Genomic DNA, 15,000 nt, shown 5'->3' on the forward strand with positions numbered 1-15,000 from the left:
CTCTATGTATAAGAAAAAAAAAAAAAAAACAAAAAATCATCCTATATATATATATATATATAATACATAATCTATATAGGAATTAACTGTATACATTTTTATATAGCTACTGTCGATCTCAGTTATATGTCTTAAAGATAACGAACGTTGGATGAAATAAAAATAAAAAGAAACAAGTGCGTTAAGTTAAACGCATGTTTCGTTCTCAGCTATGGAAGCAATTTGTAGCTTTTATTTGGTCGTATATTTGAGAATATATGGTGTACGACACGCGTGCGCCTCGCACAATGTAACACTCCGCACGTTCTAACTCCTTTGTTTACGACTTTCGAGAAAAATGCCATGGTACCGCCCCATGCTCTTTTTTTTCCTTTTCTCTTCTTTTTTTTTTTTTTTTTTTTTTTTTTTTTTTTTTTCTTTTTATTTACACGCACGTGTATAAGCATAGTATATAGAAAGAGTTTTCTCGAAAAAGTGATTTTTTTCCCCGTTTATATTCATTTTATTACAACGACGCTTTAGAGTCGAAAATCCGAAGAATTACTTTGTCTCGTTCGTTTTAATATTGTTATGAAATTTGAAATGTGAATGAAATTTGAAATTTGAAATTTGAAATATTTAAATAATATATATATATATATGAGCCGTTTATTTTGAAAGTGGCCTAAGTCCATTTATCTTCAAATCGAGATATTTAAGGGTTTCCGTTTCAATGAATTGAAAAATATACGTATAGGATACTAATGAGTCATACTACTTAAGTGTATCTAAGGGTGTTAAATTTATAGTTCCTATTAAAATAGTAGCAATTATTACGTGAATAATATGCGTTTTTTTTTTATCAAGAATAGAGTTAGGCCATTTTCAAAATTAACAATCAGATTCATTATAAAATTTGAAGGTGTCCAAGTCCATTCAACATAATTTAAAATGCTTCAAATTGAAAAAAACAATACTCAATTTATTTTACATATCTGTAAAAAAACTTTGAAAACATAATTTATGCGATTCAAAACATTTTTTAACTACATAACGTACAAAATTACAAACATAAATTTATTACAAAACAATTTACTACTCATTTAGATTTTATGTGTGTGAAAGGGATTTGAAGAAATTATGATATTCCGGTGGTATATATCGTAATACGTCAATTATGTCCTTGAATTTTGCTGTTGTAATTTGTCTGATATTTTTATACAATGATTTCAATACAATATTTTCGAACTTTCTTGGTCTACCCCGACGTGGTAATAAATTCAGGATTTAAAAATTTTCATTTTCATTCATTGATGTCTAATAAAAAATTTTATACGGTTTATTTCTGACAAAACGCATCCAACATATTTTTAACCAGTTTATTGATTCTCCATCAGAATTCTTTACCCTTTTAAAAATTGCGTCTTTTAATAATTTTGTTAATACAAAATCTTCTTGTCTCATTTCATTTACAATAAAGTTATTACCTTTCCGACACTTTTTAATAATCTTGTAATAATCTTGGGGAACGAACAGTAAATTATTTTCTTTTTAATTTACATTTTTACCACGCCAAAATCTCTATCATTTGGTAAAAACGAATGTACTGATATTAAAAATTTGTGATCTATGATTTCCACATTATTTTCCAAAGTTTGGACAATTTTTAATCACATTAAAGCTACTTTAATGTTTCTATTTTGCCCGACGCACATGTTACTGTAAGCTATAATGTGTCTTTCTATAATGTGTATGTGTGTGTGTGTGTGCGTGTTTTTAAGACGAATATTGTTCTATAATTCTGTTTCTGTTTCGATTTTTTTTTTAAATCATTAGTTAATATTTCTTCTTCACTATCTGAATTAAATGGTCTTGTTCTGTTCTTTCCTATGAGTGAAATAATTTCTAAAATTTAATATTAAATATAAAATTAATAATAATAAAAATTATTAATTAATTATTAATTTATAATTTTTATTTAAGTATAAATGGAGTTCAATTGTTCAATGGGGTTCAATTATTGAACTAACTCTGAAAACTTATGTGTCAAGAATTATCGTATTTGTTCGGAATATAAGCAATTTGAAATGCTTTACTGATAAATAATATAAAGTTGTACATGTAATTATGGCAACCGAAAAAAATTGACAAATGGAGTTAGGCCACTTTCAAAATAAATGGTTCATATATATATATATATATATATTAAAAATATGATTTAAATAAACTAATTATTTAATTAAAATAAATTAATTGATAATTTACTCTGTAAATGTTGTACATATTAGTCTCTTGTTATAGTTTCGAAGAGTGCTTGAAAAATTAATTGCACGAAATATCTCTTATATATATAAATTAATAATCATGAAATTATAAATTTTGATAATTGTTGATTAATGTATACATTATTGAATAAAATAAAGGATTAATTTAATAACAAACGTATTTTACGCGTTTTATTTAAGAGAAAAATTTTTAAACGATTCCATCGTTACTTTCTATCTATATAATCAGTTTGCTATTCTTACAATTAGTCACTGAGTTGTCTTATAAGAAAGTTCGATAAGCCTATCGACAGGGGATATCCGATAGTCGATACCATGCAACAGGTGAATTCTTCTTTGTTTCTTGGAGCATTTAATAGAATTATCAAACGATTATTTTTTTTTATTTAATCATTGAGAAAATATACAATTAATAATTAAATTACATGACAAATAATGTTTAACGAAAAGTTTACAATAAATATATCAGATTATAATAGAAGAATAAATAATAATATACGACGTTTAAATTTTAATTGACTTTGAAAGTACCTTCTAAGAGTCTTATATATTAAAAAATCAATAATAATCAAACGACAAACGAACGTAAATTATGTATAAAAATAATTCACGTGAACGTTTACGATATCACGTTTATTAATGTGTGTATTTACGTATTACAGATACGCAATGAAAAATATACGAGTAATAATCAAATCGAGTAATGAACAATATTTAATGAAAAATATATAATTATATCTGATGATAATCGAGAGACGAATTAAACTTTACGACGTATAAATTATAACTAACTTTGAAAGTATATCTTTAGAATTTTGTTTATTAAGAGATCAATATTGATTTAACAATAGATAGATAAAAGAAAAACAGAAGTTGATCGAAAGATTTCTCGAACTGTCTCAAGTTCATCTCTGTATTTATCTCTACTTCATCTTTACTTCTTATTAAACTCTTTATCATCATGTGAATTTTAATATTAAAATTTATCAATACTTGGACTTCAACGATTTAATTTAATATGAAAATTAATTGACATATTACGATATGTGATATATTAATTAATAAATTTTATCATTATTTACTTAATATTCAATATAAAATTTTTCTTCATGAAAATTTCTAAAAATCGGTATTGTATATTAGATCAATACGATTTAATATTAATCGAAGAATCTTTTCTTTTAACGATATTACAATTGTGATATTTCGTATTTGATCACGAAGATGGATCAATTTCATGGATACTAGAGACTCATGATGGTTCGTTCGTTCGTTTGTTTTTTTTTTCTTTTTTCTCTTCCTTTTTAAAAAAAAAAAAAAACAAAAAAAGAAAAGCAAACGATTATTTTTTTTGTTTGTTTTTTTTCTTTTTTTTTTTTTTTTAATCTAACTATATATCAATTAAACGATATAATTTTTTAAGTCGGTACTCGTACCATTGAATGAAATATGTTTCGAAAGAGATTAAATATTTCATTAGTCGGTCATCAATAACTATGGCTAACGTTCTCTGCTCGAGTCAAAAATTGACTAACGATAACGAACGCATTCACGGCCGACACGGCCGAAGTTTCACGCTTTTATGACTTCTGCCAAGCGAGTTCGTTCTGAGCGCTAACGTTTTCCAGCGGTGATATGCATGCACATTAATTTTACGCGACGGCAACGTATCCGAAAGAGTTCATAGTTTTCCCGCATATACATGGTTGACTTTTTTATTCAAATATTGGGAGAGAGAAAGAGAGTGTGAGAGAGAGAGGGAGAGAGAGGGAGAGAGGGAGAATGAGTCCTCGGATAGAGTAGTATGGAAATAAAGTTAACCGGATGTACGAGCGGATGTGGGATCGATTTCGTGCGTAAATATTGCCCAAATGAAAAAAAATACCTAAGTTCTTTCGAAATATTGATTTCGTTTCAATTTTATCCGATCGATATAAAGTATTTATATATTCTATTATTTTCATTGAAACCTATATTCTTTTTTTTTTTTTTTTTTTTTTTTTTTTTTCCCCAAGCGAACACGTTAGAAATTTATTATACAATACGATGTTGTTATGCGTCACGTTAAGATACATTCATTATTAATATTTATTATTTATTTCTGGTTATAATATCGGTAACCGCGTGTTTGTTTTCTTTTTATTTATTTATTTTTTTTATCTTTTTATTTATTTATTTATTTATTTATTTATTTTTTTTTTCTTTTCTTTCTAACGCACGAAACAGTTACAACAAGGAACCAACATAATTTTTCTTTTTCTTTTTTCCTTTTCGCCCGCAAATACGTGGAAAATGATATAACCCAGACGCAACGTTAAGATATTTAATTATTAATATTTATAATTTATTTATAATATAGTATATTAGAGGGATGTTTTTAAAAAATGCACGAAACAGTTTCAACAACAAGGAACGAACATAATTTTGGTGTTCTCGTCATGCGAATACGCGGAAAATGTTATAACGTGTGACGTGCAATGTTAATAATATTTAATTATTAATATATTTATCATTCATTTATATTATATGATATTATAACAATGTATTTTTTTTTTTTTAAATCCATTAAAGAGTTTCAAGGAGACGCTGAGTTTTTTTTTTTTCAGAAAAAAAAAAGAAAGAAAAAAGAAAAAGGAAAAAGTTAAAGAAAAAAAAGAAGTATCAAAAATTTTATAGTATTGCATTTTGCGAATAAGTCGAAGAAAATATTCATTCTAAATTATAATTTAATACTTTATATCCATTTAAATATATTTTTATTCGTTTAAATTTGTATAGTATTCGAAGGAATATTAAAAAAAAAAAAAAAAAAAAAAGAAAACAAGAAAACAAAAAAGAAAAACAAAAAAAAAAGTTAAAAACGATATTAAAGAAACAATTACACAACATGATATTACGTTCTATTGTGGAAAGAGCCAAAACTATTAGACTGTTTCACTCTAAAGAGCATTAATTTGGTGTGTTAAGTCCTAGCGATTACTAACCCAAGAGACCCTCAAAGCTTATAAGCAAAACTGGTGAATCCTTTGAGACAATAAAGGATTTCTCGAGACTTTGATATTCTCATCATCAATCGAAAATCTAACTTGTTTAATACATCAATTTCATTCAAGAGATTTAATTACCTTGAATCATTACATAAATAACAAATCTTCGTTTAAGCTGACGAACATGATTTAGTTACGTTAATTCATATTTAACTATAAAAATATCTATTTGAATTGTAATTCTTCTATTGCTTTAAATATCAAAAAGATAGATAGATAGATAGATAGATAGATAGATAAATAGATAGAGAGAGAGAGAGAGAGAGAGAGAGAGAGAGAGAGAGAAGAAAAAGTATAAGTGTCTCATATATGTATGTGTGTCTATATACGTACATATAGATATACAGGGTGTTATAAAACTACACGGTGAAATTTTAGAAATGTATTGCTCATATAAAAAAAACTTTAATTTCATTCAAGATAAATCAAATCAATTAACATGCCCAAAAATTGTTAATTTCTTTATTTGTTTTAATATCTATTTATTTATCATTATTTAATCGTTATCGGTGTAACTCAAATTAAATTTATTTTCTTCATTGGAATTAAATTCATGACACCAGTTATTAGATTTCGTTCAAATATGTTACCACAGTTACGAAAAGGTTTTTTTTTCTACCCGTATATATTTAACATACAGAGAGATATAAATTTATTATATCTCTAAATATAAATCGGTCAAAAGTGGACGTATTTTCGAACGTATTTGTAATTCATTTAGAACGATGAGTTACAGGCTTTAGTGTTCACGTTAGAAAATGAAGAAATTTTGTAAATTACAATCTGAAAAAATCATAAGACACAAGAGTGTCATCGTAATAACAGTAAATAAATATAATTACGAATTAACCAATAATAATATTATAATCAAAAGTATCGTAATAGAGAAATCAAATATTTTTGGATCTACGATCGATAGAACGAATTTCTTTTATCTTTTTTTTTTTCTTTTTTTTTTTGTTCTTTCTTTTCTTTATTCTTCCTTAGATACGTATAATCCATTCGTGAAGTTTTGCCGCGTAGTTTCGTTACACCCTTTATATATAGAAAAGGACAGAATGCGTCGTTGGTAGTAGCATGAGGATATGGCCGGAACGTGGCTCGCCTTTCCAACATGGCTGCCAAGTTTCCCGTAAAAGCTATGAGGTTTATCTTATCCTGACCTTAAACCTTCCCTCGACTAACCGTTACCTTATCTCCAAAAGAAGAGCAGCCAAGAGGCGAGTCTATGGCGAAGAAAGACGAGCTCGACGAAGAAACTGTACCAGCTTTGGGAAACTATTGCGAATGTTGCCAAACTGGCTCGCACTATTCCTTATTATTTTCCCTTCGTTCGAACTAGTATCATATGTTTAGTACCTATTTTGGAATGCAACCATCAGGTATTCTGTTCTTTCTTTTTTCTTAACGAAAGAAAATCTTTTAAACGAAAAGTAATAATAGTTTCTTTTCTTTTTCTTTTCCTTTTATTTTTTTTTCTTTCTTCTTTTTTTTTTTTTTTTTTATAACACGAAATATTTCTCTCTCGTTCGACATTTTTATTTTTCTTCGTGTCGCTTTGTTGATCGTTTCGATCGATTAACGATTTTTAATACACGCATATATTCGCCTTTTTATTCCTTTTTTTTTTTTTTTTTTTTTTTTTTTTATTATTATTATTATTATCTCATTTATAGTTAAGTTATTTTGTTTTCTCTTCATTTCTTTGTTAATCGTATTTAATTATCAATTTTTATTTACAAACGTTTTCATTGCCGGTTATAATGCTATCATCATCATCATCATCATCATCACAATAGTAATTGAATTAATTTATCCGACATTTAGATTATCTTTTAACTCTAAATAATTCAAATCTTCTTTCGTGTTTAAAATAATCATATTTATTCTGTGAAATTTATAATTAACGAATGTTAACTTACGAACATGAACATGCAATTAATTTTATTGTCATAAAGAAGAATAAGATTTGAAAAATATCTGATAAAGCAATACGAATTAACTTAACATTTGTGATATTTTTCTTTTTCTTTTTCTTTTCTTTTAAATAAATAAAAATATTTTAATTCCCGTAATTTTATGTATATTGAAAACATCGATGAGTAATTATATATATATATATATATAAAACCATACCAAAAAATAAATAAAATATATACACGTATAATCCTATAAAAGTGATCAGTAAAGGTTAAATAAAAAGAAAAGAAATTCTTTTGTCATCATAAAAAATTCTAAACTCTAGGAAAATATTCAATGTTCATGAAATCATATGATCATTGTGAGAACACGTAATAGTTAATATGCAAACGTGTGTGTGTGTATAAATTAACGGTCGCGTGCGCGCGCGTTACAAGTGCACGTGACTCATTGATGGGTAGAATGGGGAGGAGTAAGGGGTTGTGGGGTGAGAGAAATGGGACAGCCCTAAAAGGGAGACAATCAAGGAGCTTCGATATCCTAACGGGGAGGAGTTTCGGATACCTCGAAGGATAACATTCGAGAGGGCTCGTAGTTAATATTAACATGGTGCTATAGAGGAAGCGCGTGTTACTCCTACGTAATTTCTAGCTAAATGTGCTAAAGGACGAGGGCATGCATATTTCAAGTAACCTGCTAGACGCTGTTGCGTTAACTTCTACGCGTTAAGGCTTTTCTATATATATATATATATATATAGAAAATATGTATATATATATGTATATGTTTATATTTTATAAATTTTTTATTATAAGTACAAAAAAAAAGCCTCAACGGAATAATCAATGAAAATTATTATATAAAAAGAAAATAATAATTAAAAAAATGAATTTATTAATAAGATATATATATATATATCTTTTTTGTTCGTTTGTTTGTTTATTTCCAAAAAAAAATATATATATATATATATTAATAGATAATATTTTTAATAATATTAGAGATAATAGATAAATAATATATATGTATATATGTATAATAATTAACGTGTAGAACAATATATATATATATATATATATATATATATATATATATATATATATGTGAATCTATCAATAGTAAAATCGTCTAATATTAATCACAAATTATCTTGACGTAGATAAGATTAAGTCGACTGTTAGGAAGAGCCCTATGTTCCAACGAGTTTGTATGGCAAATAAATGCAGCAGATTGCAGAGTTATGCTAATACTTTGGCAACGATCGATCGCATCCTGACTGCCTGTTGAGCTTTAATAGTCATCGATTAATCTTACACGGAAACGAGATAATACTCTCTATTCTTCATGCTACCTCGTAATACTCTAACACATATGCAAAAGGATTTCGTTTGGATGTTAAAAACAAAGGACAGAGACGGAGAAAGAGAAAGAGAAAGAGAGATAGAGAGAGAGAGAGAGAGAGAGAGAGAGAGAGAAGAGTAATAAGAGGGAAAAGGAAGAAAAGATAAATAATGAAAGGAAAAAAAGAAAAAAACAAAGAAGAGGGAAATAGAAAAAGGAAAAAAAAAAAAGAACAATCGTTGGACGATCCTTGCATTCTCGAAGTGATAGTTTTTGAAAGAGGGAAATGAAATAGGAAAAAGAAAGGAAAAAAAAAATAACAGAAAAGAAAAAGAAAAAGAAAATGTTCTTCGTGTTCTCTCTCTCTTTCTTTCTTTCTCTCTCTCTCTCTCTCTCTCTCTCTTTTTCTTTCGTAATGTTAAGACGTTACAGTTCGAGATTCCTTGGGTATCCTGCTCTACGAAAAAGTATATCCTTTATTTGTCCAAGTTGCAGCTGCAACAGCCGGTCGTAAGGAAGAACCGTATCCGTTACACGTACATAGACATATAGCACGCAAATGTTGCTCTGCAACGACTGCAACGACTGCATCTCTCTCTCTCTCTCTCTCTCTCTCTCATTCTCTCTCATTCTCTCTCATTCTCTCTTTCTTTCTCGCTTTTCTAAAGGTAGAAAACATTATATCACTATTTTATTAGATTAGATATTCACAGAGCGGATGTGCACTAGTAAGAAAGAGAGGAAAAGTAAAAAAGAAAGAAAGAAAAGAAGAAAGAAAGAAAGAAAAGGAAGAAAGAAGTAAAGAATAAAAAAAAAAAAAAAAAAAAAAGAAACAAAGAAATAGATCGAGAATTGCTATGTATGTACGTTCTTTATTTTACGTTGTCTGTTTGTTCAAGAAGAGAACAAACGAACGCGAGGAAAAACATGAAAGTGAACATAGAAAGATGGCGTTAAAGGAACTATCGTTGCACCTTTAATGCGTCCCGCTGCAGAAATAAAACGAACTTGTTACGTATCTTTCCGTTTTTCTTACAACTTGCATTATAATATTTTTTATAGTATGGTAGAAGTGTTTCTCTCTCTCTCTCTCTCTCTCTCTTTCTCTCTCTTTCTCCCTTTCTTTCTCTCTCTTTATTATTTCCTTCTTTTTTCTTTCTATTAGAGCACTTCGTTCTAACTTTGCTATCGATGACATTTCGAAATCTTTTCTTACTTTTCTTCTAAGCTACCATTCGTTGATCTGTTCGCTTCGGTTAAAGGGAAAGTTCGTACGTTGAATTATATATGTATATATGTCTCACGAGTAAGTTGAAATCGAACAAGGGAAGAGAATTTTTTTATGTTCTCTTTTTCCCTCTTTTTTCCTTTTCTTTTCTTTTCTTTTCTTTTCTTTTCTTTATTTTTTTATTTTTTTTATTTTTTTAAGGGTAGAGATGAGAGGTGGGGTATTAAAGGGAAGAGAGATCCGTTATCTGTTGTTATTATTATTTTTGTTTTTGTTTCTATATATATCATTCGTCGAAAATTAGAAAGTTTTTATTCCCTAGAGCTTTTCCTTTCAAACTTTCTTTTTTTCTTTTTATCTTTCACGGGCCAAGAATCTTGTTCGTTCTCGAAAATGATAATTTTTCTTAACGCACTAGAAAATGTAATTTACTTTCGAGAGTTGATAGATAAACAATTCATAATTTTGTTTATATATATATATATATATATATATATATATATATATATATATATATGTATAATAATGTATGTATATATGTATCTGCAAGTTGAAAAGAAACTAAATAAAAATAATAATTCTCATGTGATTTTTAATTGAAACGATTTTGAATTGTTCGTTCTAGATTTATCGAGGAATAAAATTTTTTCGATGAACATGTATAAATTATTCACATATTTTAATATTTTATCTGATCCATATTCTGGGAATCTCTGCTTTAGAAAAAGAGAGAAGAAAAAAAGAGAGAGAGAGAGAGAGAGAGAGAGAAGTAAATAGATAGATAGATAGATAGATAGATAGACAGATAGACAGATAGATAGATAACATTTGCTTGGCTAATGAGTATTAATGGATGAAAGTCAATGGGAAATGACACAGTAGGATCGTTCCCTAATATCATTCTAGGGATTAAATTCTCTATACGAGCTTGCGCGTACTTGAAATCGTTTGTATCGATATATATTGATATATGTAGACCGATATGTATCATTTCGATAGGCTTTATACAGGAATATGTAGTAATTTTCGATAGATGTAAAATGTTCAATCATAGATATGCAATCGATACGTACGATTGATTATAATTATGTGGTTTAATAATAAACGATGATTATTCATATATATATATATATATATATATATATATATATATATATATATATATGGTATTATTTTGATATTATAAAATAAGTTGCTTTATGTATTAAAATTGAATACGTTTGCTTGTAATAATAATCGATTGATTTATCGATGGGCTCATGAGAACTTAAGAAAACTACGATTGCAATTATGTTTATTATAATTTGACGTAACAAAATAATTTCAATTATGTTCTAACAAATTATAATGTTATTACTGATATAACTTTTGATAGATAGATCGATCTATCTATTGTGCTGACACTTTGGAAAGTTTGCGAATTTTCGAAAGTGTTGGAATACTACCTACTCCAAGGGCAAGTGATCCTAAAAGGAATCTTACGATAGGATTATCCTTCCAAAGGATAACGTTCGAGCTCTCGAGTGGAACGATAGAGTCGACGAGAGAATACGATATCGGATCGTTGCGCATTTCGATCTGGTAAATGGATGGAATATCTTAAGTTTTAAGAGAGAGAAAGAGAAAGAGAAAGAGAAAGAAGGAGAGAGAGAGAAAGAGAGAGAGAGAGAGAGAGAGAGAGAGAGGAAAGGAGAGAAAGAAAGAGTAGAAGAGTTTTATGAAAAGAAAAAAAGAAAGAAAGAAAGAAAGAAAGAAAAAAGGAAAAAGAAACAATGACCTTGTATATTTCACACAGAGAGAATTCACGTATTTCCTCTTTCCTTTCTTAATTCTTTCCCCTTCCCCTCTGTCCTATCCATGATACGAGTTGCACCTAAGTACTTTGAGTTTTTCTTTGAACTTGCATGATTTGGAGATTCGTAGCCTCGAAGAAAATTAAAAGCGAGCGGAGTGTGTATGTGACGCTTGGATGAAAAAACGTTCGGCGGCTGTTCCGATGAAAAGAAACGAGGAAGAAAGAGAAAGGAAAGGGTTGATTGCTACGCGAAAAAACGGGGAAAAAAAGGAGATGATATAACAAGAAAAAGAAGAAGGAGAAAAAAAGAAACAGGAGGAACAGTAAGATAGATCAATATAATGGATATATCTGGTAAATAAATAAATAAATAAATAATTAATTAAATAAATAAATAAATAAAGCAAGTAAACAAATAAACAAATAAACAAACAAACAAACAAACAAACAAACAAAAAACGAAAATGGAAAATATTTCTCATCGATCCTGTAAGCTTAAAATTTAAAGTCATTTAAAGCCATTACACGAGCTATAATATGTACAATATATATAATGATGTTAAATGAATGAAAATAAATATTTAAAAAAGAAACTAAAGCGATAGAAAGAGAGAGAGGGAGAGAGAGAGAGAGAGAGAGAGAAACAGAGAGAGAGAGAGAAAGAGAAAGAAAGTGAGGAAAAAAGACAGAGAGAGAGAGAGAGAGAGAGGTAGATAGGTAGATGGATAGATAGAGATGACTGACGAAGAGAAATGACATTTCGATGAATGGACCAAAGTGTTGAAAAATAAAATGAAAAGAGAAAATAAGTGAGTGAGCATATATGTGGTTATGTGTTTATGTGTGATAGATAGATAGATAGATAGATAGAGACAGAGCGAGAGAGAGAGAGAGAGAGAGAGAGAGAGAGAGAGAGAGAAAAGATGGAAGGGTGTCGAGGTCAGGTGAGAGAATGAAAGCCTCACCTGTACTGTAACCACCACGTAGTTTCTGTTCAGGCCTGTCGACCCTCTCTTCGCTCGGTGGCGATGGTCTTTCCGTCCTTTTCGGAGAATACGGGTTGTAAGAGGATGGCCACACGGTGGTCGGCCTTTTTGCTGGTGGAGGTGTGCTCGCTCGTCCTGAAAATAGATTAGGACCTTTTCTCATGTGACCCAGTCATAGGATAAGCGCAAAAACGCGCACAAGTTGTGCGATTCTTTTCGGAGAGGACTTTTTTTTTTTTTTTTTTTTTTTTTTTTATATATATATGTACCTTCTCTCTCCCTTTCTCTTTCTCTCTCCCTCTCTCTCTCTCTCTCTCTCTTTCTTTCTCTCTCTCTCTCTCTCTCTCTCTCTCTATCTCTATCTTTCTCGATCTTTTTCTTTTTTATTTTATTTGTTTTAATATCTTTTTTCATGGATCGTCCAATATCATTGTTAGGATGTTAAACATTTATCATATATCTCTTTCTTTCTCTATCCATCGATAATCCAGCATGCACAACCACCTCTCTCTCTCTCTCTCTCTCTCTCTCTCTCTCTCTCTCTCTCTCTCTCTCTCTGTCTCTCTTTCTTTTTCTATTTTTTTTCTCTCTCTTTTTATTTCTCTCTACACAGCACTATTCCACATCACGCGCGTAAAGTCGTCGCGTGCAGCATTCAAACTAGATTCACGTCGATGTATCGAACTCAAACGTATTCAAATGGAAGTTGAAGCTTCTATCGAAGAACGGAGATTAAAGAGCGTCAGCGTTGTCTTCTGTCAGCTAAAAAAAACTTCGAATCCGTGACTGGCAGCAAGCTGTCTTTTCGGCATCCATCATGTTTTTCATATCAAAACGATCGATCATCGTCGCTTGTTACTGCAATTGTTGTTGTTGTTGTTGTTGTTGTTATTGTTGTTGTTGTTGCTGTCATCGTTGGTGTTGTTGTTGTTGTTGTTGTTGTTGGCGTTATAATATCTTCCGTTGCGTACATTTGTGATTTGGCTTGATTGAAAAGTCGCGAGAGAGGATATTTGTTACTTGTCGTTGTAACTTCTTCTTCTTCTTCTTCTTCTTCTTCTTCTTCTTCTTCTTCTTCTTCTTCTTCTTCTTCTTCTTCTTCTTTTTCTTCTTCTTCTTCTTCTGTTTCTTCTTCTTCTGTTTCTTCTATTTTGTTTTATTCTTTAATAGTGGTTGATTTTGAAGAGGATTAGAAGAATTAGTATTATGTACTTAAAAAAAAAAAGAAAATTACTACTATTATTTCTTTTTTTTTTTCAATACATTACAATTCGACAAATATCTCAGAATGTCTGATTTTTATCTCAAATTTTTCTGTAGATATTTCAATAATTTCTATATTTTAAAAACATTAATAAAAGAAAAAAGACATTGATTCGGAATGTACTTCTTTTTTTTTCGTTTAAATCTAATGTCTTAATGGAGGGATTAAAAAAAAAAAAAAAGAAAAAAAAAAAAAAAAAAAAAAAAAAAAAGAAAAAGAAGTGATTTCGTCGATGTGCTTTAGAAACGTCGGGATTAAAAAAGTTCGAACGGGAAAAAAAATTGCGATTTTTTCGTATCGGCTAATCTTCACGAATTCGAATGTATTATTTCTTTTTCTTTTTTTTTTCTTTTTTTTTTTTTTTTTTTTTTTTTTTTTTTTTTATCGATTAGAAAATAAACTAAGAATTCAATACAATCGTTCGTTTTGGAGTGACGCTGTAAAACGAGCTTTCGCGTGTCAGCTTGATCAATTCCAACAGCTTCTTTGAAAACGAGCCAAGTTCAACTTGTTGCATTCGATGTCCCAACGATCACGTTGTCCCATCGAACGGACAAAGCATGCTTTCGCGCGAGAAAATCAAACGGAATGTCTCTCTTCGTTCAATGTCGTTCGATCTTTACGAATGACCTTCCCACTTTTAAGGGAAACTTCCCACTTTTTCAATCGGCTATTATTCTTCTCCGTGAGATAAAGAAATTGCAGATGGAACGTCATATAATTTCTTTCTTTGTCCTTTTTTTTTTTTTGTTTTTTTATTTACATAAAAGCGACGACAAAACTGATGGCGCGCGAGCGACTTTTTTTTTTTTTTTTTTTTTTTTTTTTTTTCTTTTTTTTTTTAATTTTCTTTTTCAGGGATCTATTTGCAAATGAAATTTCTTTCACGAGGGGGAATACGTCAATCAATGATACAATTTATCGTACAATTAATGTGATAATTATTTAAGGTAAAAATTACGACAATGAATTTTATTTTGTCACAGTAACGATACGTGAAAAAGTTATTATGCGAAATATATTAATACGTGATATATCAATATATAGAAAATTAAATTGACAATCAACGTATCTATTAATAATTGTCTATTTTTCTTGTTGTTGTTGTTTTTTTTCTTTTTTTTCTTTTTTTTTTTTTTTCTTTTCTTTTCTTTT

General features: G+C 29.0%; 1 protein-coding gene and 1 long non-coding RNA gene across 15 annotated transcripts in view; one reads left to right on the plus strand and one right to left on the minus strand.

Annotated features, from left to right (window-relative positions):
* LOC124952941 overlaps positions 1 to 15,000 on the plus strand; it is a 74,734-nt gene that overhangs the window by 49,154 nt on the left and 10,580 nt on the right. The window lies entirely within an intron of this gene.
* The window catches only part of LOC124952935 (lachesin), a 282,806-nt gene that overhangs the window by 16,429 nt on the left and 251,377 nt on the right, over positions 1 to 15,000 (minus strand). For 8 of the 12 annotated variants that reach the window (XM_047503588.1, XM_047503584.1, XM_047503586.1 and 5 more), the window contains one exon: positions 12,336 to 12,716. The exons of 1 other annotated variant lie outside the window; for it this stretch is intronic. In XM_047503588.1, the coding sequence (XP_047359544.1) occupies positions 12,433 to 12,716 (284 nt within the window). In that variant the 3' untranslated portion in view covers positions 12,336 to 12,432. Of the gene's footprint in view, positions 1 to 12,335; positions 12,717 to 12,881; positions 13,793 to 15,000 lie in introns of those variants that run through there. 3 more of the 12 variants (XR_007102062.1, XM_047503591.1, XM_047503593.1) reach the window with 2 other exon arrangements.

The sequence above is a fragment of the Vespa velutina genome, chromosome 11 (assembly GCF_912470025.1).
Source record: "Vespa velutina chromosome 11, iVesVel2.1, whole genome shotgun sequence".
Taxonomy (NCBI): domain Eukaryota; kingdom Metazoa; phylum Arthropoda; class Insecta; order Hymenoptera; family Vespidae; genus Vespa; species Vespa velutina.